This window comes from Acartia tonsa, chromosome 10, assembly GCF_053477335.1.
Source record: "Acartia tonsa isolate MP-2025a chromosome 10, ASM5347733v1, whole genome shotgun sequence".
NCBI classification, from domain to species: Eukaryota; Metazoa; Arthropoda; class Copepoda; order Calanoida; family Acartiidae; genus Acartia; species Acartia tonsa.
Genome location: NC_137269.1, coordinates 26,908,432 through 26,925,620, shown reverse-complemented (window position 1 = coordinate 26,925,620; position 17,189 = coordinate 26,908,432). Strand labels below are relative to the sequence as shown.

The 17,189-nt window shown below is 33.5% G+C and overlaps 2 protein-coding genes across 2 annotated transcripts in view; both read left to right on the top strand.

Moving 5' to 3' along the window:
- unc-13-4A (BAI1 associated protein 3) overlaps positions 1 to 17,189 on the top strand; it is a 253,039-nt gene that overhangs the window by 167,941 nt on the left and 67,909 nt on the right. The gene's annotated exons all lie outside the window — the stretch shown is intronic.
- Positions 1 to 17,189, top strand: part of LOC145329748 (neprilysin-1-like) — a 59,618-nt gene that overhangs the window by 1,085 nt on the left and 41,344 nt on the right. The window contains exons 3-6 of the mRNA XM_080174127.1: positions 150 to 254; positions 3,442 to 3,545; positions 3,933 to 3,981; positions 4,173 to 4,240. Coding sequence (XP_080030253.1) covers positions 150 to 254; positions 3,442 to 3,545; positions 3,933 to 3,981; positions 4,173 to 4,240 — 326 coding nt within the window. The remainder of the gene's footprint in view (positions 1 to 149; positions 255 to 3,441; positions 3,546 to 3,932; positions 3,982 to 4,172; positions 4,241 to 17,189) is intronic.

The window sequence follows — 17,189 nt, the reverse complement described above, 5'->3', positions numbered from 1 at the left end:
CTTTCCACCCCCATGCCCTTCTCTCCTACTGGATGAACGAACTGACCATTTATAGAGTTCCATTGTGGCAAGCAAAATTGACGACAATTTTTCCCTTGTCATAATATCCAAATATATCTAAATCCATTTGTAAAACAATAAATACCTAGGTTGACAAGCCAAGGTTGTGTTTGACCGCCAGCTGTGTACAGACAGCTGCCTCGCTACTTGGAGCTATGAATCTCACAGCTGATCCATGCGAGGATTTCTTCCAGGTAAGATTATCATTACTCATTTGATTAATTGATTGGTTTGTTATTGTGTTGAAAAAGGTTTGCTGTTGTGCTTCATTGGAAAGGGAGGAGTAGGTTGCGCCTAAAATCCGTAAAGGTTGTGAGTTTTAAGTTAAAAACAGTAGGTAGTAGAACGATAAAAATTTATGTTAACTTTTTTTTAATTTTGTCTATAGTTCTTTTCAATAAAAATACACATATTTAGTTCTACTACTATTTTTAAGCCTTAAAACTCACACCTCTTCGGATTTTGAGCGCAACCTACTCCTCCTTTTATGAAGCTTATTTACAAAACAGAATTCCCATTAAATTGTTCATATCAATTTAACGATAATGTATTATTGAAGGACAGTGCAATAAAGCAAACTTGAGTTTAATCTAAAAAGAAATACTTTATGTTATAAAAGGTCCATTTTAAAAAATCAGCTCGATATCTTAAAAATTAGGCTCATAACTTAAAATTTTAGTGTTGGGGGGGTCTTTTGCCCCACTAGCCCCTAGAAGGAAAGTCCCAAAATTTAATTTTTTAATGTTTTACATGTAGATCTAATCATATAAGAGAGTTTACAAAAAAGAATTACATTCTACCCCCCCCCCCCCTTTGTTTCGCTGATTCCAAACCCCTAAAAGAGTTAATTACAGGCAGTGTACTTTGTTTTATCATCATGGGGGATGTATATTAATTTGTCTTATCTCATGCAATCCGTGGCTAATAGTACTTTTATGGGATTTTGTAACAGAAATTCTTGCATGATAACATTAACACATGTCTCTAGTGTGTAATTTAATTAATTTACAAAATATACATTCGGTTTTCAAGGTTTACCAAAAATAACTTAGCGAATAAGATAATTATATCACATTAACTAAGCTTTCTAAATCGTACCTAACTAATATAGAAATCATCATGCTAAGTTTAAAACGGTAGGATAGTTCTAAAATGTCTTAATTAACGACAAAAGCTATTCGTTACGGATGGACAGACCATGATTATAGGAAAACTTCGCTTCTAATTATAGAAATGCTTCGCTGTTACAAAGAAACTTTTATATCAAGTTATTACTTAATTTTGTAGTAAAACCTTTGAATCATGATTCCTAATATTGTAGATTACTGCTTTTCTTTTGCAACAGTTTTCCTAAGAATATAATTTAATTATAATAAGGTTATTCTGGGATTATATGTTTATTAGATAATAATAATACAATATCATGCATTTATTAAGAATTGTGTAATTTTCCTCAAACTTTTACCTGAAATTAATTTTCAAAAATGCTCCCATGTACTACATGCTAATTAATACAGTGATGGAAGGAACATTGAACAGTAAATTTTACTGGTCCCTAAAGTTTTATACATACATTATTCCAATCGTTGGCCTAACTTTTGGGATTTTTAATCTTAATTAAGTTGTCACACATTCAGTGTTTAATATTTTCTATCATTGATTTTAATTTTTAAAAATGTCTATCGTAATTGGGGGTGTCAAAGAAGATAAAGTATAGAATAGAATCCAGGTAGAAGATTCTGCCTGGCTAGCCTGAATTAAAATTGGAACATTTGAAAGACCAAAACGGCTATAAGGCTGTTAGTAAATCACATGATTTAAGTAATTATTCTGAAAAAATATTCAAAATAAATTCCTTTTGCAATAATTTACTGAAAGCCTTGTAGCCGAGTGTCCAGCTTTCTTTACCCTATTCACAATGGATTAAAATCGAATTTTATGTGCAAAGCCTTAAAAATTTTAATTAAGTAAGCAACTTACTTTTTAAAAGTGTACCGAAATTATTGGTCTCAGCATTTATATGATAGATTTTGCTCCTATGCTGTTTTCAAACAGCTGATTATGCATACTAGCAACTACATCCATACTTGAACTTGAGGTAGGGGACGGGGGGGGGGGGGTAAGGGGTTGTACCCATTTGGCTGACCCTTAAAAATTATAAATGTGGTCAATCATACTTATCAAAACAAAGTGTACATATAAATTAACTTTTCATCTTTGCCTAAAACGACCAAGCACCTTATGCTGGAATCACATTCACATAAGGTGTGTTACAGTGGTGGTTTTCTTAGTACGACACCAATATTTTAAAGGTTAAAGAGTACCTACTATTCATAGCAAATGATAGCAATTTATTCAAGGACAAATCTTACAAAATACCAGGGTTTCGGATCCGCATTGATTTTTTGCGGATCCAGATCCTTGACAATAAAATAAAATCACCAAATTTTTCAAAAATATTTATTCTTTAATTCGAAGTCAAAAATACTTTTAATTTTCAAGTCTGACCCTAAACCTTAAAGATTGGCTCTCATCAAGAGAATGTCTGAGATTTTATATAAATTTAGGTAGATTTTTCCATTTTTTTCGCATTTTTTTGAGTCCAAGGATCCGGATCTGAAACCCTGCAAAATACAATATAAAACTAATTTTATAGGCTTTAAACAAATATTTAACAGTATCTATTAGATTTTGATACAAATTAAACTTTTTAAATTTTGTCTAACTAGTCAGTGTTATTTGTACTTTAGCATTATTGTCTTTACTGCGCAAGTCAAAGATTCCTTCAAATTTCCCAGAAATATTTAGGGTTTTCACTTCTATTCCTCCTTATTCTATGGGGGGTGTACATCTATTTCATTCATTGACTAAACCCTTAAGATCCTAAACAATAATAAAATAAGAATTAGTTATTAGTGTATTTTTAACTAAAAGATAGCGTTTGACAATTGGGATTGGAAAATGACAGTATATATGTCTGTACATGCATCTGTCCCCTCCTTCGTAACAAAGTACTTAAGCTTCCAAGGTTACGTATTTAAAAGCGAAGCTTTTTTTAATTAAGGTTGTCCTATCCGTCCGTGACGGGTAGCTCTTTTCGTTAATTTAGGTATGTTAGAATCGATCTCAAACTTTGCCTGGTTTTTTATAACAGTTAGGTACGATATAGAATGCGTTTATTTATTAAATTTTGCTACTAATTTGTGCACATTTTCGTTTAAACATACTAATTAATGATCTGCTTTTATGGATGTTGTCATCCCTGTTTTAAGTTACAGTTTAAAGTATCTTCTTGTTTAAGCCAATTTTAGAATAACAATTTCCTGTCGTTTTTTTCAGTTCAGCTATTGCTACAAATGGACATAATTGTGCCTGTTTTAGTATGCATGTGGTACCTGGAATAAGAAACACGTGATACCTGAAGATAGATCAAGCATATCAACATTTGAAGTGCTGGCCGACCAATTACAGATTATACTCAAAGGAAATTTAAAACCTAATTAAGACGATGAATTTCATAATTTCTCAAATATTGGCCAATATGTTCCTATATTGTCATGGGAGAGAGTGGGGTAAAGTCATAAGGGTGGGGAGATGGGGGTTATTATTATATTAGCCAGCTGGGAGAAACATTATATCAGAGAATACGAGAATCTCTCACAATATCCACGTATTCCATATCCATTACTGTAGCTCAGCTGTTTTATTAACTAACCCTAGCCTAAATATGGAGGTGGTCTACTTAAGTCTATCGTAAAAAGTAAGAGAAGGTTCTAACCATTTACCCCTGAAACGTGCAATATAAATGGACACATTTTCCAAATATGTTTTTAAATTCCGTAATAATTGAGGTTAAGTTTTTGGATTTCAGGTATTCTGGAGGCTCCAGTAGCAGATACAGATCATGAAATGGCCGTTCAGGTACGGTGGCTAATTTTACCAGAATTAATGAAAAAATGCAACTTTTATTATATGCAATAAAAATTTACAAATTATAAACAGAAGTAAAGGATTTTATTTAACTATGTTTATTTGTCTATATACTCATATTTATGTTAAAGCTTTTTTTACTTTGAAAATTAGATTATTAAACTTGTCGTTTATGATTCCAGGTGAAAAAGTTGTATCAGTCCTGCAGTAATGTAACACAAATAAATACCATTGGAGAAGCTCCTTTGAGGTAAGATTAGTTAAATTAGAGTCGCCAGGGATCTCTAGGGATAAGACAATGACCGATAAATGATACATAAAATTACTTCATCGTAGATTACGGTTAGTGGTTGGAACGTTTTGACACTCAACTTAATGAACCAACCAATCAATTTTCAATAGAAGTCATTAAATACGTTAAGCGAAGTAGAGAATGTTATTATAAAACTTTGGAGACTAGTGTAATAAACAGCTTAATGCACACTCCCTTCATGCGTAATTGCACTTGTTTAAAGAATAGATAAACATTTATGAGGAAAAGCCTTATTGCAAATAATTGTGTTTCATAAATTGTGTAAAATATTCTGTATCTATATCGAATTGTCATGTAAAAGATATATTCCTATTTAAAACCATTTAGATTTATACGTTAGAGAGAAAGGTATTGCCTCATATTTCATATTCTAACAAGAATGTTAATATGAAAAACCAGCATGGCTTTTAAATTAAAATCAATTAGAACTTTTAGATTTCGATTGGTTGGTTTATTAATTTCAGTGTCCCAAACGTTTCAACCCCTAATTGTATTACAGAAGGAGTAATTTTGTGCATCATCAATGGGGATGCACCTCAATTTGCCTTGTCTTATCCCTTTAGATCGCTGTGTACATTATAGTAGGCAAATGAAGGTAGCATCGCTTCTGAAATAATGGAAGCACAAAACAAGGATCGATGCATTTTCAATATTCTATATTTCATTCTTATTTTCTCTGGATTTCCTTGTTATAGCAACTCGCTGTTAAATGCTTCTACAAAAATTTACAAAATATGATAATATCATTTAAGGTTTTAAATTCTTAGAAAACCCTTCAAAGAAAGTGGCGTGCATCAGTTTTTGTATTTCTTGAATGGGGTGAAAAATTTCACTTTAATGGGGGTGTTGACACCCCCCCCCCCCCCTACCACACGCTTTTAGAAGCAGTATAAAAGCTTAATTCTTTTATAAAAGTAAATGCTTATAATATTTCAACTTTATTATATACACTGTTGTGTGTAATAAATACTAGTATAACAACGTGCATGAAAACAAATCCAATTAACATTTTAATTGAGCAGCTTCTTTTATCACCTTTCCAGGACCTTTAAGAAGCTTCATTGTATAGAATAACCATAATGGTTACGCGATTAGATAGATAATTTAGTGCAGACAGACAGACGCACAGACAACCTATAACTTTATTTATAATTTTTTTTGTGTAGCTGCTCTTCGAATATCACAATAGTCATTTCTCGAATTGTATAAACAGCTTTCTGCGGATATAAAGATGTACACTTATAAGATTTAAACCAGTTTAGCCCCGAGATGCCGAATTAATTATCAATAGCATAAGTCTTACTGATATACAGAACCTAATTGTAGAAAGCTTGGCTTGTTTTAAATGCACGCATAAAAAGCTTCCGATTAACTGTAAAAGACATGAATCATAAATTTAGATGTAAACAAAGCTGAAACAGTGAGGCGCATGTGTTGATTTCTTTTTTCTTGAGCATGGGTATAAATCTAAAACAGTAAGGTGTACACATGGATGTGGAGATGCGATCCTCAATTTTCAAATTCTTTGAACGTACATATGAGACTTTTACAGAAATGCTTCGCATCCACAACTATCTATCTATGCTTGATATAAAGTCAACACTTTATAGAGCATATTATGAATATTTGATTGACGCGTGCCCCGCAATTATCTAGTAGCACTCAGGGGCAAGACACAATTACTTTAGCTAGGCCCAAGGCATTATTTGTATCAATTTATGCATTCATAGGCCTATCTTTACCTATATGACACCATATATGGGTAACGCTAGCCTATTCATGGTAATCTGTATGTGATTTGCTAATAGTATATGTTTATTAAAGATATTATGTTTATAGTTAATGTAATCATATAAACAACCAGTACAAGTATGTATGCCTACAACCATGCCTGATTTACGTCACATATTAACACACAGATATTTAATTGCACAGACAAACACTAAAATCCTGGTCCAGAGCTAATGTTATAGCATGTACCTCTTGAATTTATTCAGTTATTCATTAACTCTCCTACCATCAACTTCTCTTTCTGGCTTTAAAAGGTAATGACTTAGTTGTTTGGCATGCATTGTAGTTTAAATTTAGGCCCCTTAGTACTTAGCATGAATTGAGCTCAGGCCTTATGTTAGAACTCTAACACTTAGCACAATTCACTGCTTGGGACTTAGGGCACATTTCTGTCCTACTCTACTTATAATTTTAACGCTTATCCTGTAAATATTTTCATACTTAACTTATGCACTTGTAATATAAATACACTTTATAAAAACATTTTCCTTCCTTAATACTAACTATACTTGTATAATTCTGATCGAATATCAAAACCAACCATTTATTCTTAGGTTAAAGCAACATAATACTTCGCGTGGGTCTTTTGTTGAGCTTCCACCAGCTCAACCAAATTCGTATTATACTTGTGGGAATAGAGGGTTAAGCATTCTAAACAAGCGAACCGACGATGAGAATGTCTATGTGTATTGCATTAACATTAGGTTTTAGTAATACTCATAGAAGAGCGGTCTCCATACCTAAATATGGACAAACGCCCCATTCGCACACACAATGGTGCAACTTACCGGTTGTATCTTAGAAAAATTTTACTTCATAAATTTTTTTTTCTTTTTTTCTTACCGTACCCGAACCGCCTAAGGCAGGTATTTTTACCAAAATCGAATAATTGTAGTTATGGCAAAATCGGATTTTCCAAAACCTGTGTAACTATTTGAGAGCAAGGTTAGGACTATGAGGCGTTTGAAGAGATAGGGACTGAAAGGCACGACACAAATGCAATTGAGAGCCTCGTGTACGAGCAGTTGCACTAGCTGACACTCTAGAGGCCCTAGAGAATGCTAGCATATTTGTGGCCATTGGTCGCCGCCCTATAAGGACACTCGCACTGGTTGACACTCTAGAGGCCCTAGAGAATACCAGCACACCGGCACCTCCATGTCCGCCTCTCTTTAGTAAAACACTTGGGTTGGAATAATCTATGATTGAGCTATGTGCAAAATTTTGATTTCTGGACTTAGTCAGAATTTTGAAATTTAGGAGTTGTGCTGGGTGGCGGAGTATATATATAAATCTTCGGACTTAGTATGATTTTTACTTATTCGAAAGCTCTCTAAGTGTTGAAATACTTGAATCTTTGATACTTAAACCAGAACTTATTAAGAATCAAGCATGGAGTAATTTTTCATTTATAAGCTATCAAAATACTATTTGTAAAAGGACCATTTTGAACTGTCTTGTTAAATGAAAACTTAGGAGCAAATCTTATAGAACACGGGAAACGCTGTTAGTTGGGATACATATTGTCTTTGGAGCCATGTTTCTGAAACAATATGCGAAAGCAGTTAGTACTCTTGAGTCGTAGTAAAGGGCCAAAAGATTATTACAAACTTGTAGCATTTATACTCAAGTTAAACTGTACTAATACTTTGGTGCCGTTAGAACCGATTTTCTGAGATTTGCACTTACTTATACATGCCTAGGACTTATATTCTTAATGCAATTCTGATTTATATGCGGATGTATCAAAACAACTATTGCCTCCAAAATTTTGAGTTAAACAAAATATTTCAAAGTCTCAAAGATATTCTCAACATCGATCGGTTGGAATGATATAAGTGTAGACAAATTACTGTATGCAATCAGAAATAATTCCAGAGATTTCCTGAGACTCTGAGCAAAATATTCCACTTTTGGACTTAGCATCGTTCTATTTCTTTTGTTACAGAGAGAATCTTGAATCTCTGGACTTATAGTAATTTTTATGAAATTGGAAACTTGGTTGGAAATTTACCAAAATTCGGACTTGTAATAATTGCAATTTATCCAGCTAGATTAACAAATTTCATTTTCCACAACTTAAGAAAAAAATTTTTGTTTTAGAGTATTTCTGTCTTAGCCAAAATATTCCAAATTATGGACTTAGAGAGATTCTATTTCTTTTGGTGAAGGATAATTCTAACACTCTAATACTTTATGATTTTAAAATCCTTAACTTAACGAGATTTGCACTTAGTCAAAATACTCCAATAGTGGACTTAGAGTGATTCTATTTCTTTTGACTTACGGACAATCTTTAAAGTAGCTTTGTGAATGGACTGTTAGGAAATTTCATCTCGGACAAAATATTCCGCGTTTGGACTTAGAGTGATTCTATTTCTTTTGTCCTAAGATAAATTTGTTAATTTTTGTACTTAGCATAATTCCATTGAAAAGTTTTGGACTTGGGCAAAAAATTTGTTAATTTTTGTACTTAGCATAATTCCATTGAAAAGTTTTGGACTTGGTCAAAATTTGTTAATTTTTGTACTTAGCATAATTCCATTGAAAAGTTTTGGACTTGGTCAAAATTTGTTAATTTTTGTACTTAGCATAATTCCATTGAAAAGTTTTTGGACTTGGTCAAAATTTGTTAATTTTTGTACTTAGCATATTTTTATAAAAAAAATTTCTTTTGGACTTAGTCAAAATTTACTAATTTGGTACTTGGTATAATTCTCATTGAAAAAGAATTTTTTTTTCTTGGTCAAAACTTGTTAATTTTGCACCTAAGATATTTTCATAAATTTTTCCCTTAGCCAAAATTTTATTGATTTTATACTTAGAATAATCTCATTAGAAACTTTTTGAACTTAGTCAAAATTTTCCAACTTTGGACTTAGAGTAATTCTATTTTATTTTGACTTAAAAAGTTTTAATTCAATCTTAAATTATAAAATTTTTTTTATATGTTCCCTACAAACACATACATAAATGCAATAAACAGTTCACTCAACAATAAGTAGGACATGAAAACTAAATTTTTACTTACTTTGTTAATGCTAACATTTCTATTTCATGTACCACCAGGATTCAGCAGTGAAAGTGAAGACAAGTTAATTACTAGTGATAGTGACCATTAGTGATATAAAAGTATAGTCAACAATATAGGCCCTATATGTACTGAATAGCACACTTTAAGAGACAAAGTTCTATGAACCAAACGCAGCAGGAGGTTGCAGCAGCCTACCTTGGGAGAGTAGGACGTCTCTAAAAGAAGTAGCAGAAGTACTACAGAAAAGTACCCTACTGTCTTTAAATATCCGGAATCATAAAATTTTTTTTCATATCGAGAAACGTATGTTTACTTAGGCTTACTAGCACATAGACTATAACCAAGTAACATACAAGTGTGTCTACATATAGCCCAGAGTTTTTATAACCTAACAGATTATCTTTAGATAAATTAGAAAGAAGTGCACTAAAACCAGTTAGATTAGTTTTCAAAAGTATAAGTATCGTTTAATTCAAAGTTGATAGGCTCCTTTGAAGTTTGATTGACAACCTCCACATTATAGGTTGGCCACCTAGTGTAGGATCTCACACTTCCTCAGAGTAAACTTGCACTTGAATATTGTACTACTACTAATTATAATTAGGTTACATCCGGTTAGATAATTTTGAAAACAATCTTTACATATATAAATATAGGTATATCTAAATTGTATATCTTACTACAGTTATAAGAATTGAAGTCATAAGTGAAGCCCCAATATTGCGCAAATTACTTTATAGGATTGGAAGGGAAACCCCTAATACAACTATAAGTAAGAGGTGGCGAGATCTTTGGCATTCAGGCAAAATTGTTGCAATATTATTAGAATATAGACGATCCTTTGGGAGTGAACCTTAGTAAGTTATATTCATAATAGCCTTACAGGAATAAGTAGATCGTAGGCTATAAACACATATCCTTAGAGTGAAGTAAGAGTTCAACAAGGATTATAAATTGCTGTTTCTTTTCTCGACAACCATAATTTGCTAGGAAAGTCGACTCCTGAGCAAACTAAAGTTAATTTGTGATAGTATATAAACATACCCAAATTGACTCCGCTGCAAACACTACTTAACTTGATAACCAATTTGAATAGCTAACTAGCTCAAATTGACTCCATAAATAAACCTATATAAAAGTTAAGTAGGAGTGTTTCTACAGTTGAGCTTAATTAAGGATAAGGGTGCATTAGCGCACATTTTAGAATATCAATTAAAAGCTCACACGCACGTATATACGACGTAGAAACGACTATAGGTGAGGCAGATACCACACCCATCTATAGCTAAACACATTTTAAAGCAAAGAATTGTTAGTTTAAACAGATTCTTGACTGCTTTAAACTATACCCGTTATTTGTACACCTCTCGAACTTTCGCTATTTTTATCTTAAAAATAGTACAACATCTCACAGGCATTTAAAAGAACTTACAATTAGTTCTAAGACTTTACAACTATTATCATGTCATCTTCCCGCATGCAAGGCCAGAAGGATGATGAAGCTGATAAGGAAACCACTCCTTGTCGGGGACGCTCGACAACACCTGGTATAAAAACCCCTGCAGCTAATACAGACACTAGAGACTCTGATGCTTATGAGGAAATACGAATAACCAATCTAGAAGAATCAGAACAAATTGGTGAGAGGAATATGAGCCCTGAATTGAATGCGATATCTCTGGCCTCACTATCAACTCAAGCTAACTTACCAGACTCGTGGAAAACTGTTTCCCGTAGGCGGACAAAAGTAGTAGAGCCAGCAGAAGAACTTTTACTCTCACAGAAACTGAACACAATACAACTTGGTAGACCTAACACGAGTGGTTCACTTGAAGTTGGAAGGAATCTCTGCACAAACTGTACAAAGAGTGTAGAACACAAGAGAACCCACAACACCAACACTTCGAAATCTAAAGAGAGAAGAGCCAACTACAGAGACAGACAAATTGCCAAAATAGAGGCCATCTCAAATTATCATAGAAGAAAATCCACCGTTAGAGAAATGTCTACAAAATCACCCAATCCCAAACCTTATCACAGGGATAACCGGGACAGGCATTTTCAAAGGAATACCAAGCGGGATTATCAGGCTTCTTATAGATTATCACCTGGACGCTACTGTGTAGCATGTGGACAATATTCTCACAACATATCTGATGGATGTAGATTATTATGTGACGATACAGGAAGGTTATACCCAACTGTATTGACGTCAGCTTTCTGCACAAACTGTTATAAGACATATGGTAAAGAATTATACCATTCTCGACACCTATGTCCTGGAAGGCCAGCCATGATGGAATTGTACCATAGTGGTAAGGTGAAACCTAGTGGTGTCTTCAGGCAAACATATGAAGACTGGGCTAAAGCCAATGCTAAGGAATCATCTAAAGACTGTAACCTCAGTGGAATCAAAGCTGCCACAGCGGAAATAATTCCCAATGAGTCTAACGATCAAGTAGGAGATAATATTACACCAGCAAAGGAGGAAGAAAGAAAATTGTACCTTCATTGCTCTGGTTGTATGCCAGAAGAAATAGATTGTAAATATGACTATGATGTACGCATGACAGCCTTACTTGACTCAGCAACAGATAAAAACCTCATATCAGCCAGATACTATAGTAAGTTATTTGGCATAGTATTGGACGATGATAAAAATCAGCTGGAAGAAAGTCATGAACTACCAGTCACATGTGCAGATCACAAGATCCCCGAACCCAGAGAAGTAACTCTCATGATTCGCCCCACATCATTTTCAAGCCGTCATTACCCAATTCTCTTTTCAATTGTAGCTGAAAACCATGAGGATGTCGCACCTATGATAATTGGACTGGATGGTATTAGAAGTCTACAGCTAATATGGACTCCTGTCACAGATAAGCACCGGTTAGTGCCGTGTTTGTATTCTACTCTTCACCCTGAAGGACCATTGAGCAGCATCTTCTGTTCTGAACTTGAGCTCCAGCTCTGTACAGGAATAGTTAAACAGATCAAAGCTAGAGAAACCCAAGTGATAGTAATGAATATCAACCACTTTTTCAACCTAGCACCTGGAACACAAGTGATCCTCAGCGACGATCATATTTCAAACAAAAACGCAGGAATTAAGATCTTACCTGGACAAACACAACTCATTATCAATGATGACGGACAACTCAGTGGCAGAGCTCTAATAATCAACAACTCCAATCACACTATCACCAACACAGTAATCACTGGTTACATAGAGTCCAGCGACCAATCTATTGTCAGAGAGGTAGTCGTTGATTTTGACTTCTCAGGATCATTCATATATGGACTACCTATGCTACCAGAAATAGACGAATCTGATGACGAATTGGATCAACTTGCCATAGCCCGAAACACACCAGCTATTAATTAGATCACTCTAGTTACTAGTAACCAACCCAACAATACTCTTATACCAATCTGAAACACAAAATCAATAATCACATTGATTAACTTATCAAGCTGATAGATACACTTTAAATCATACAGCTATCGAACAGGGCAATCACATATTATGAGTGATTTTAATCTGATTATCATCCTAATGCTAATATCATTTCTAGTCTCATCTACCCCTGAATACAGTAAATTCATTGACAACCTAGATGATGTTGTAGAGTCTAGGTTAAGGCATATGGTCAAGATTGAAAACCTCACTAATATTTCAAATCAATAAAAAAAAAAAAAAAAAAAAAACTTGAATAGTAAAATAGCTAATGTTTTATGGCATAGTTCTAGAATCCTCATACATTCACAGACAATCTTGGACAATCAACAGTGTCGAAATAACACTGGGACTTCGTCTAAAGACTATTATTACTTGTGAAGCAAATCTTACGCTAAAACTCAACCTAAGACAGACAAGTCAAAATTGTATAAAAAAATATATATAGGACATGACTTAGATAGTACACTCCTCCATCCCAGGAACCAGTATACTTAGGGAATATCATTAAATTGACTGAACTATCTAAGACCGAAATCTGAATCGTTGAGCATACATTTTAAATATTCTGAGAAATACGCACACAAAAGAGAGAAAACTAGTTTAAGAAAATTTCACTTGCTTAAGAAAAGTTGTAACTTCCTTGGTTCTAAGTTTTCACACCTAACACAATATAAATTGAAAGCGAACATAGAGGTTTTCAAGAGATATCTGGACTTACAGCTCACACTGAAATAAGATTTTTTATGAGCATATTCGCAACAGTATGCGTAAACGAACCAATAGCATATTCGATCTCGCTCATATTCTCAGGTTGAATAGAGCTTTTGTCTCAATACTAGCACAAGGGTGAAACTTGGAGGACATTAATAGAGTTTTTATAAGCCGAACCAATTTTAGTAGTTTAATTAGCATATTGCCATGTAAAGTAGCCTGTCAAATGAAACTGGGACCACTTCTAGCTTTTATGCAATAGTCTTATTATAAGTTGCATTGCCAGAACTCACAAACCACTTTTACCACCTGAGCTAACTCTTACATGATCATACAATACTATATCGTTCCTGGTAATAAAATACCACACTTATCGTTGCATTTGCAAGCTAAGGAAAATAGTATTGGACCACCCGAACTTAAGATCTTTGTTAGCCTAAAAACCCTATGAAACCCTATGAATTATAATCCTTAAGTACCCTTGTGGTTAACATTAGGTCTAAGAAAATATTCCGGATACTTAACCTATCAGCCCATAATAATGCCTGAAATTTACGCCCTAAACCGTATTGCGACAAAAGCATATCTAATTTGTACATAGTAGTGATAAAGCCAAGACTATTGATTAGGACCGGTGTGAACAAAACTATATTTTTCATGCTTTTATTATGAGAACACAGCAACAGTATATATTGTAATACACACTTTCACCCATCAATGATTTTATTTAAAGGTCTAGTAATTAGGCAAAATCCATTGCCTGCCCTCAAAGAAAATTTCAGCCAAGACTAAATTAAGTTTTTCTTGCATATTGTACTCAGACGTCTTTAAAACTTTAAAACCTCATGCGAAAATTCATTCAGAACTATAAATATAACCCAAATACCAATGTATCTTGTCAACAAATGAATAACAGATATATTACATTTCTAACCAAAGTAAATTTGAACGGTTATAACAACAAACACAACTAATGATAATGCCATAAAATATTTAAGTTATAAACCATATGAGCTAAATTATAGCTCATACTATAAGAAGAGAACACTTTTGCTCTTCTTTCCTTAAGCAACATTATATGCTGTACGCAATTTCTAATAAACAGGGGCATTTAAAAGTTTAAATAATAAAATTCCCCTAGATCTACTTTAAGAGATACCAAAACATATCAAATATGCCTTAGTTGCTAATTAAATATACAATTACAAAAAAAATATAAAACATAAGGTAAACTTACTAAAGGCTCGTGGAATTAATTTAGCAATACTTTCCACATAAGACCAGTCCTAACATCACACATACCCTCTCACAGTATTAATAAATTACAAGTTTTCAAAATAAACATGGTTGAAAGGAGATCTGATATAAATACAGACAAGTTAAATACCCTTTCAAAATCAAAGAATTTTAAACCAATTCACTAACATTTTGACACTTTCATAAAGGATACAAAACAGTAATTATAAAGTCTTACAATAAACTCATGGACTAAAAGATAATTAACTACACGAATACGTTTCCGCTTATAATTCCGGTTAAAGCAAAATCTGCGACCAAAATAGGTGCACATTCATCTCCTTATGCACAAATAAGCAGCGGAAAGATTACCATTATAACAAAATGCCAATTTAATTAATACAAAACCTATAATTCTGAACACGTACAGAACTCATATCTATCAAAACACTGAACATAAATTATAAATATCAGATATCAAGAGATATAAGTTTACTCCAATAACAAATCTTACATTTCCATTTACCCTGTAAACTCGGGAACAATATAATAGTATGTTATTCTAATCTGATAACAAAGATATCATAATTTATGTAGAATTTTCCCACTCAAGGTTATATATCCAGTGGTAAAATTTACGTCTTCTCTATTGACAGGGGGCGACCAACCATATACAATACACGTCGACTAAATAAGTCGATCCCTTCAAAAATATTTATACACAAAAATATATAAAAGGAAAATTGTATATGTATAAGTTTTGAATCTGTATAACCTAAACAGAGTCAAACGAGTAATACAAACTGTACAAATATACGCATGGCACTACATAACCAATATATACAGAACTGAGTTAAAATACCCAATATGAACCATGTAAATTACACAGACAATACAATATTATTAGACAACCCATATATACATGCCTTGAACTGAGATGAACTTGATTAGTTATTAAGCCTATAACCAATCTACATACAAAAAATATGTCAAAACTTTAATTATAGTTAGATACCGGAAACGCCCACTCAGGATCTAGCAGTAGCGAAAGTGGGATAATAAATAGATTTTGGAAAAATAAGTTAGTTTATCATAGAACTCCAAGCAGTGAAGACCTTATCTATTAGTGTAAGTGTATCAGTCAGAAAATTAACTTTTGATTGTGGATATAAGCATTTATTAAATAAACTTAGCTGTTTAACAATGTATCCTAAGATAATATTAATAATACTAAGTATGTACTACTATAGTACAACAGCAAACACAATGACAGACTTGATACCCACTCACTATCAAAGTGGAGAGTATATAGGCTACACAGCTGTAGCAATTCAATCCATTCAAGTTGATATATCTGTAGGCAATACGGCGCCTGAAATAGCAATCTATGATGGCCTGAAGACTCAATTAGACATTAGCTACGATGGACGTACATTCACTTCAGCACAAACTAAACTTATAGGCAAGTTATACACCAAAAAGATTAAGGACTTGCTTATTGAAGTAATAAAACTTATCCGCAAAATCAAGGAAGCTATTGAAACAGTAACTCCCTTAATAAGTTCTAACCGCATTGAAGTGACTAATAACGTAAATAAACTTTCTTATAAGCTAGATCATGATAAGTTTGATTTTACACAGTTATTACTTGCAGAGATAGTACCACAAATCGTAAGTGGTATAACTCTTCATGCCAAAGCAGCTAACTTTGTGCAAACAGCAGAATACTCTTATGTTGATAGCCTGAGCAACTTAGCCATCACGAACTTAGAAGAGCTTAAAGCAGACTTAAATTTCAGACTTACTCTAATTCAAGATCTTGCAAAAACGGATATCACAGACTCTATTAAAACTTTTGTAAGGCAAGAGCTTAACTTGGACTATACTCATAATCTTGGATTGGAAGTCCAAAGCCGTTTAAGTGGTGGTACAACATCATTCACCACTATACTATCCATGGAATTAAGTTCTGAGCCAATAAAAATCTACAGATACGCACCAATTCCTTTTGATGAATGCTACATCGATTCCATTTATTATTTGGATAAAACCAAAAGAGTATACAGACAATCTTACTATAACGCTTATCTACCAGTTGAAGCTGACCAGTGCCTTAAGGGACTACTTAGCGTTAATGAAACATTGATAACCAAACACTGCCCGTTGGCGAAACAGACTTATCCCTACGCTTATGTGCAAGATGGAATTGTCTTTACTAGCTTGAGTGAGAATACTAATCGCAGTTTAGAGAATGCATCAATAACTATTACATCCACTCCTTTTATTATAACAGGAGGATCATATAATCTCACATTGGGAGATACGATCACACAATTCGCACTAGGCTATGACCGACAGACCACGGCACGAACTTTACCATTTGCATCGGAATCACTGTGCCCACCAAAACCTAAAGAACCATTGACCATTAGAACTATCTTCGCTCATATAGAAGAAATAGCTATATACGTGTCGATAACAATTATCATGGTCATAATATTAGACAGGATCACTACATTCCTAGTCAGACTCTTGAAAAGAATATTAAGAGTATTTCAGAGGAGTTTGCGTATACGCGGTAGAACGCTTATCCCTCAACGACCAGATGCACATCATCATAACCTAACGGTAATCTACGGCAGGAGAGGTCACCC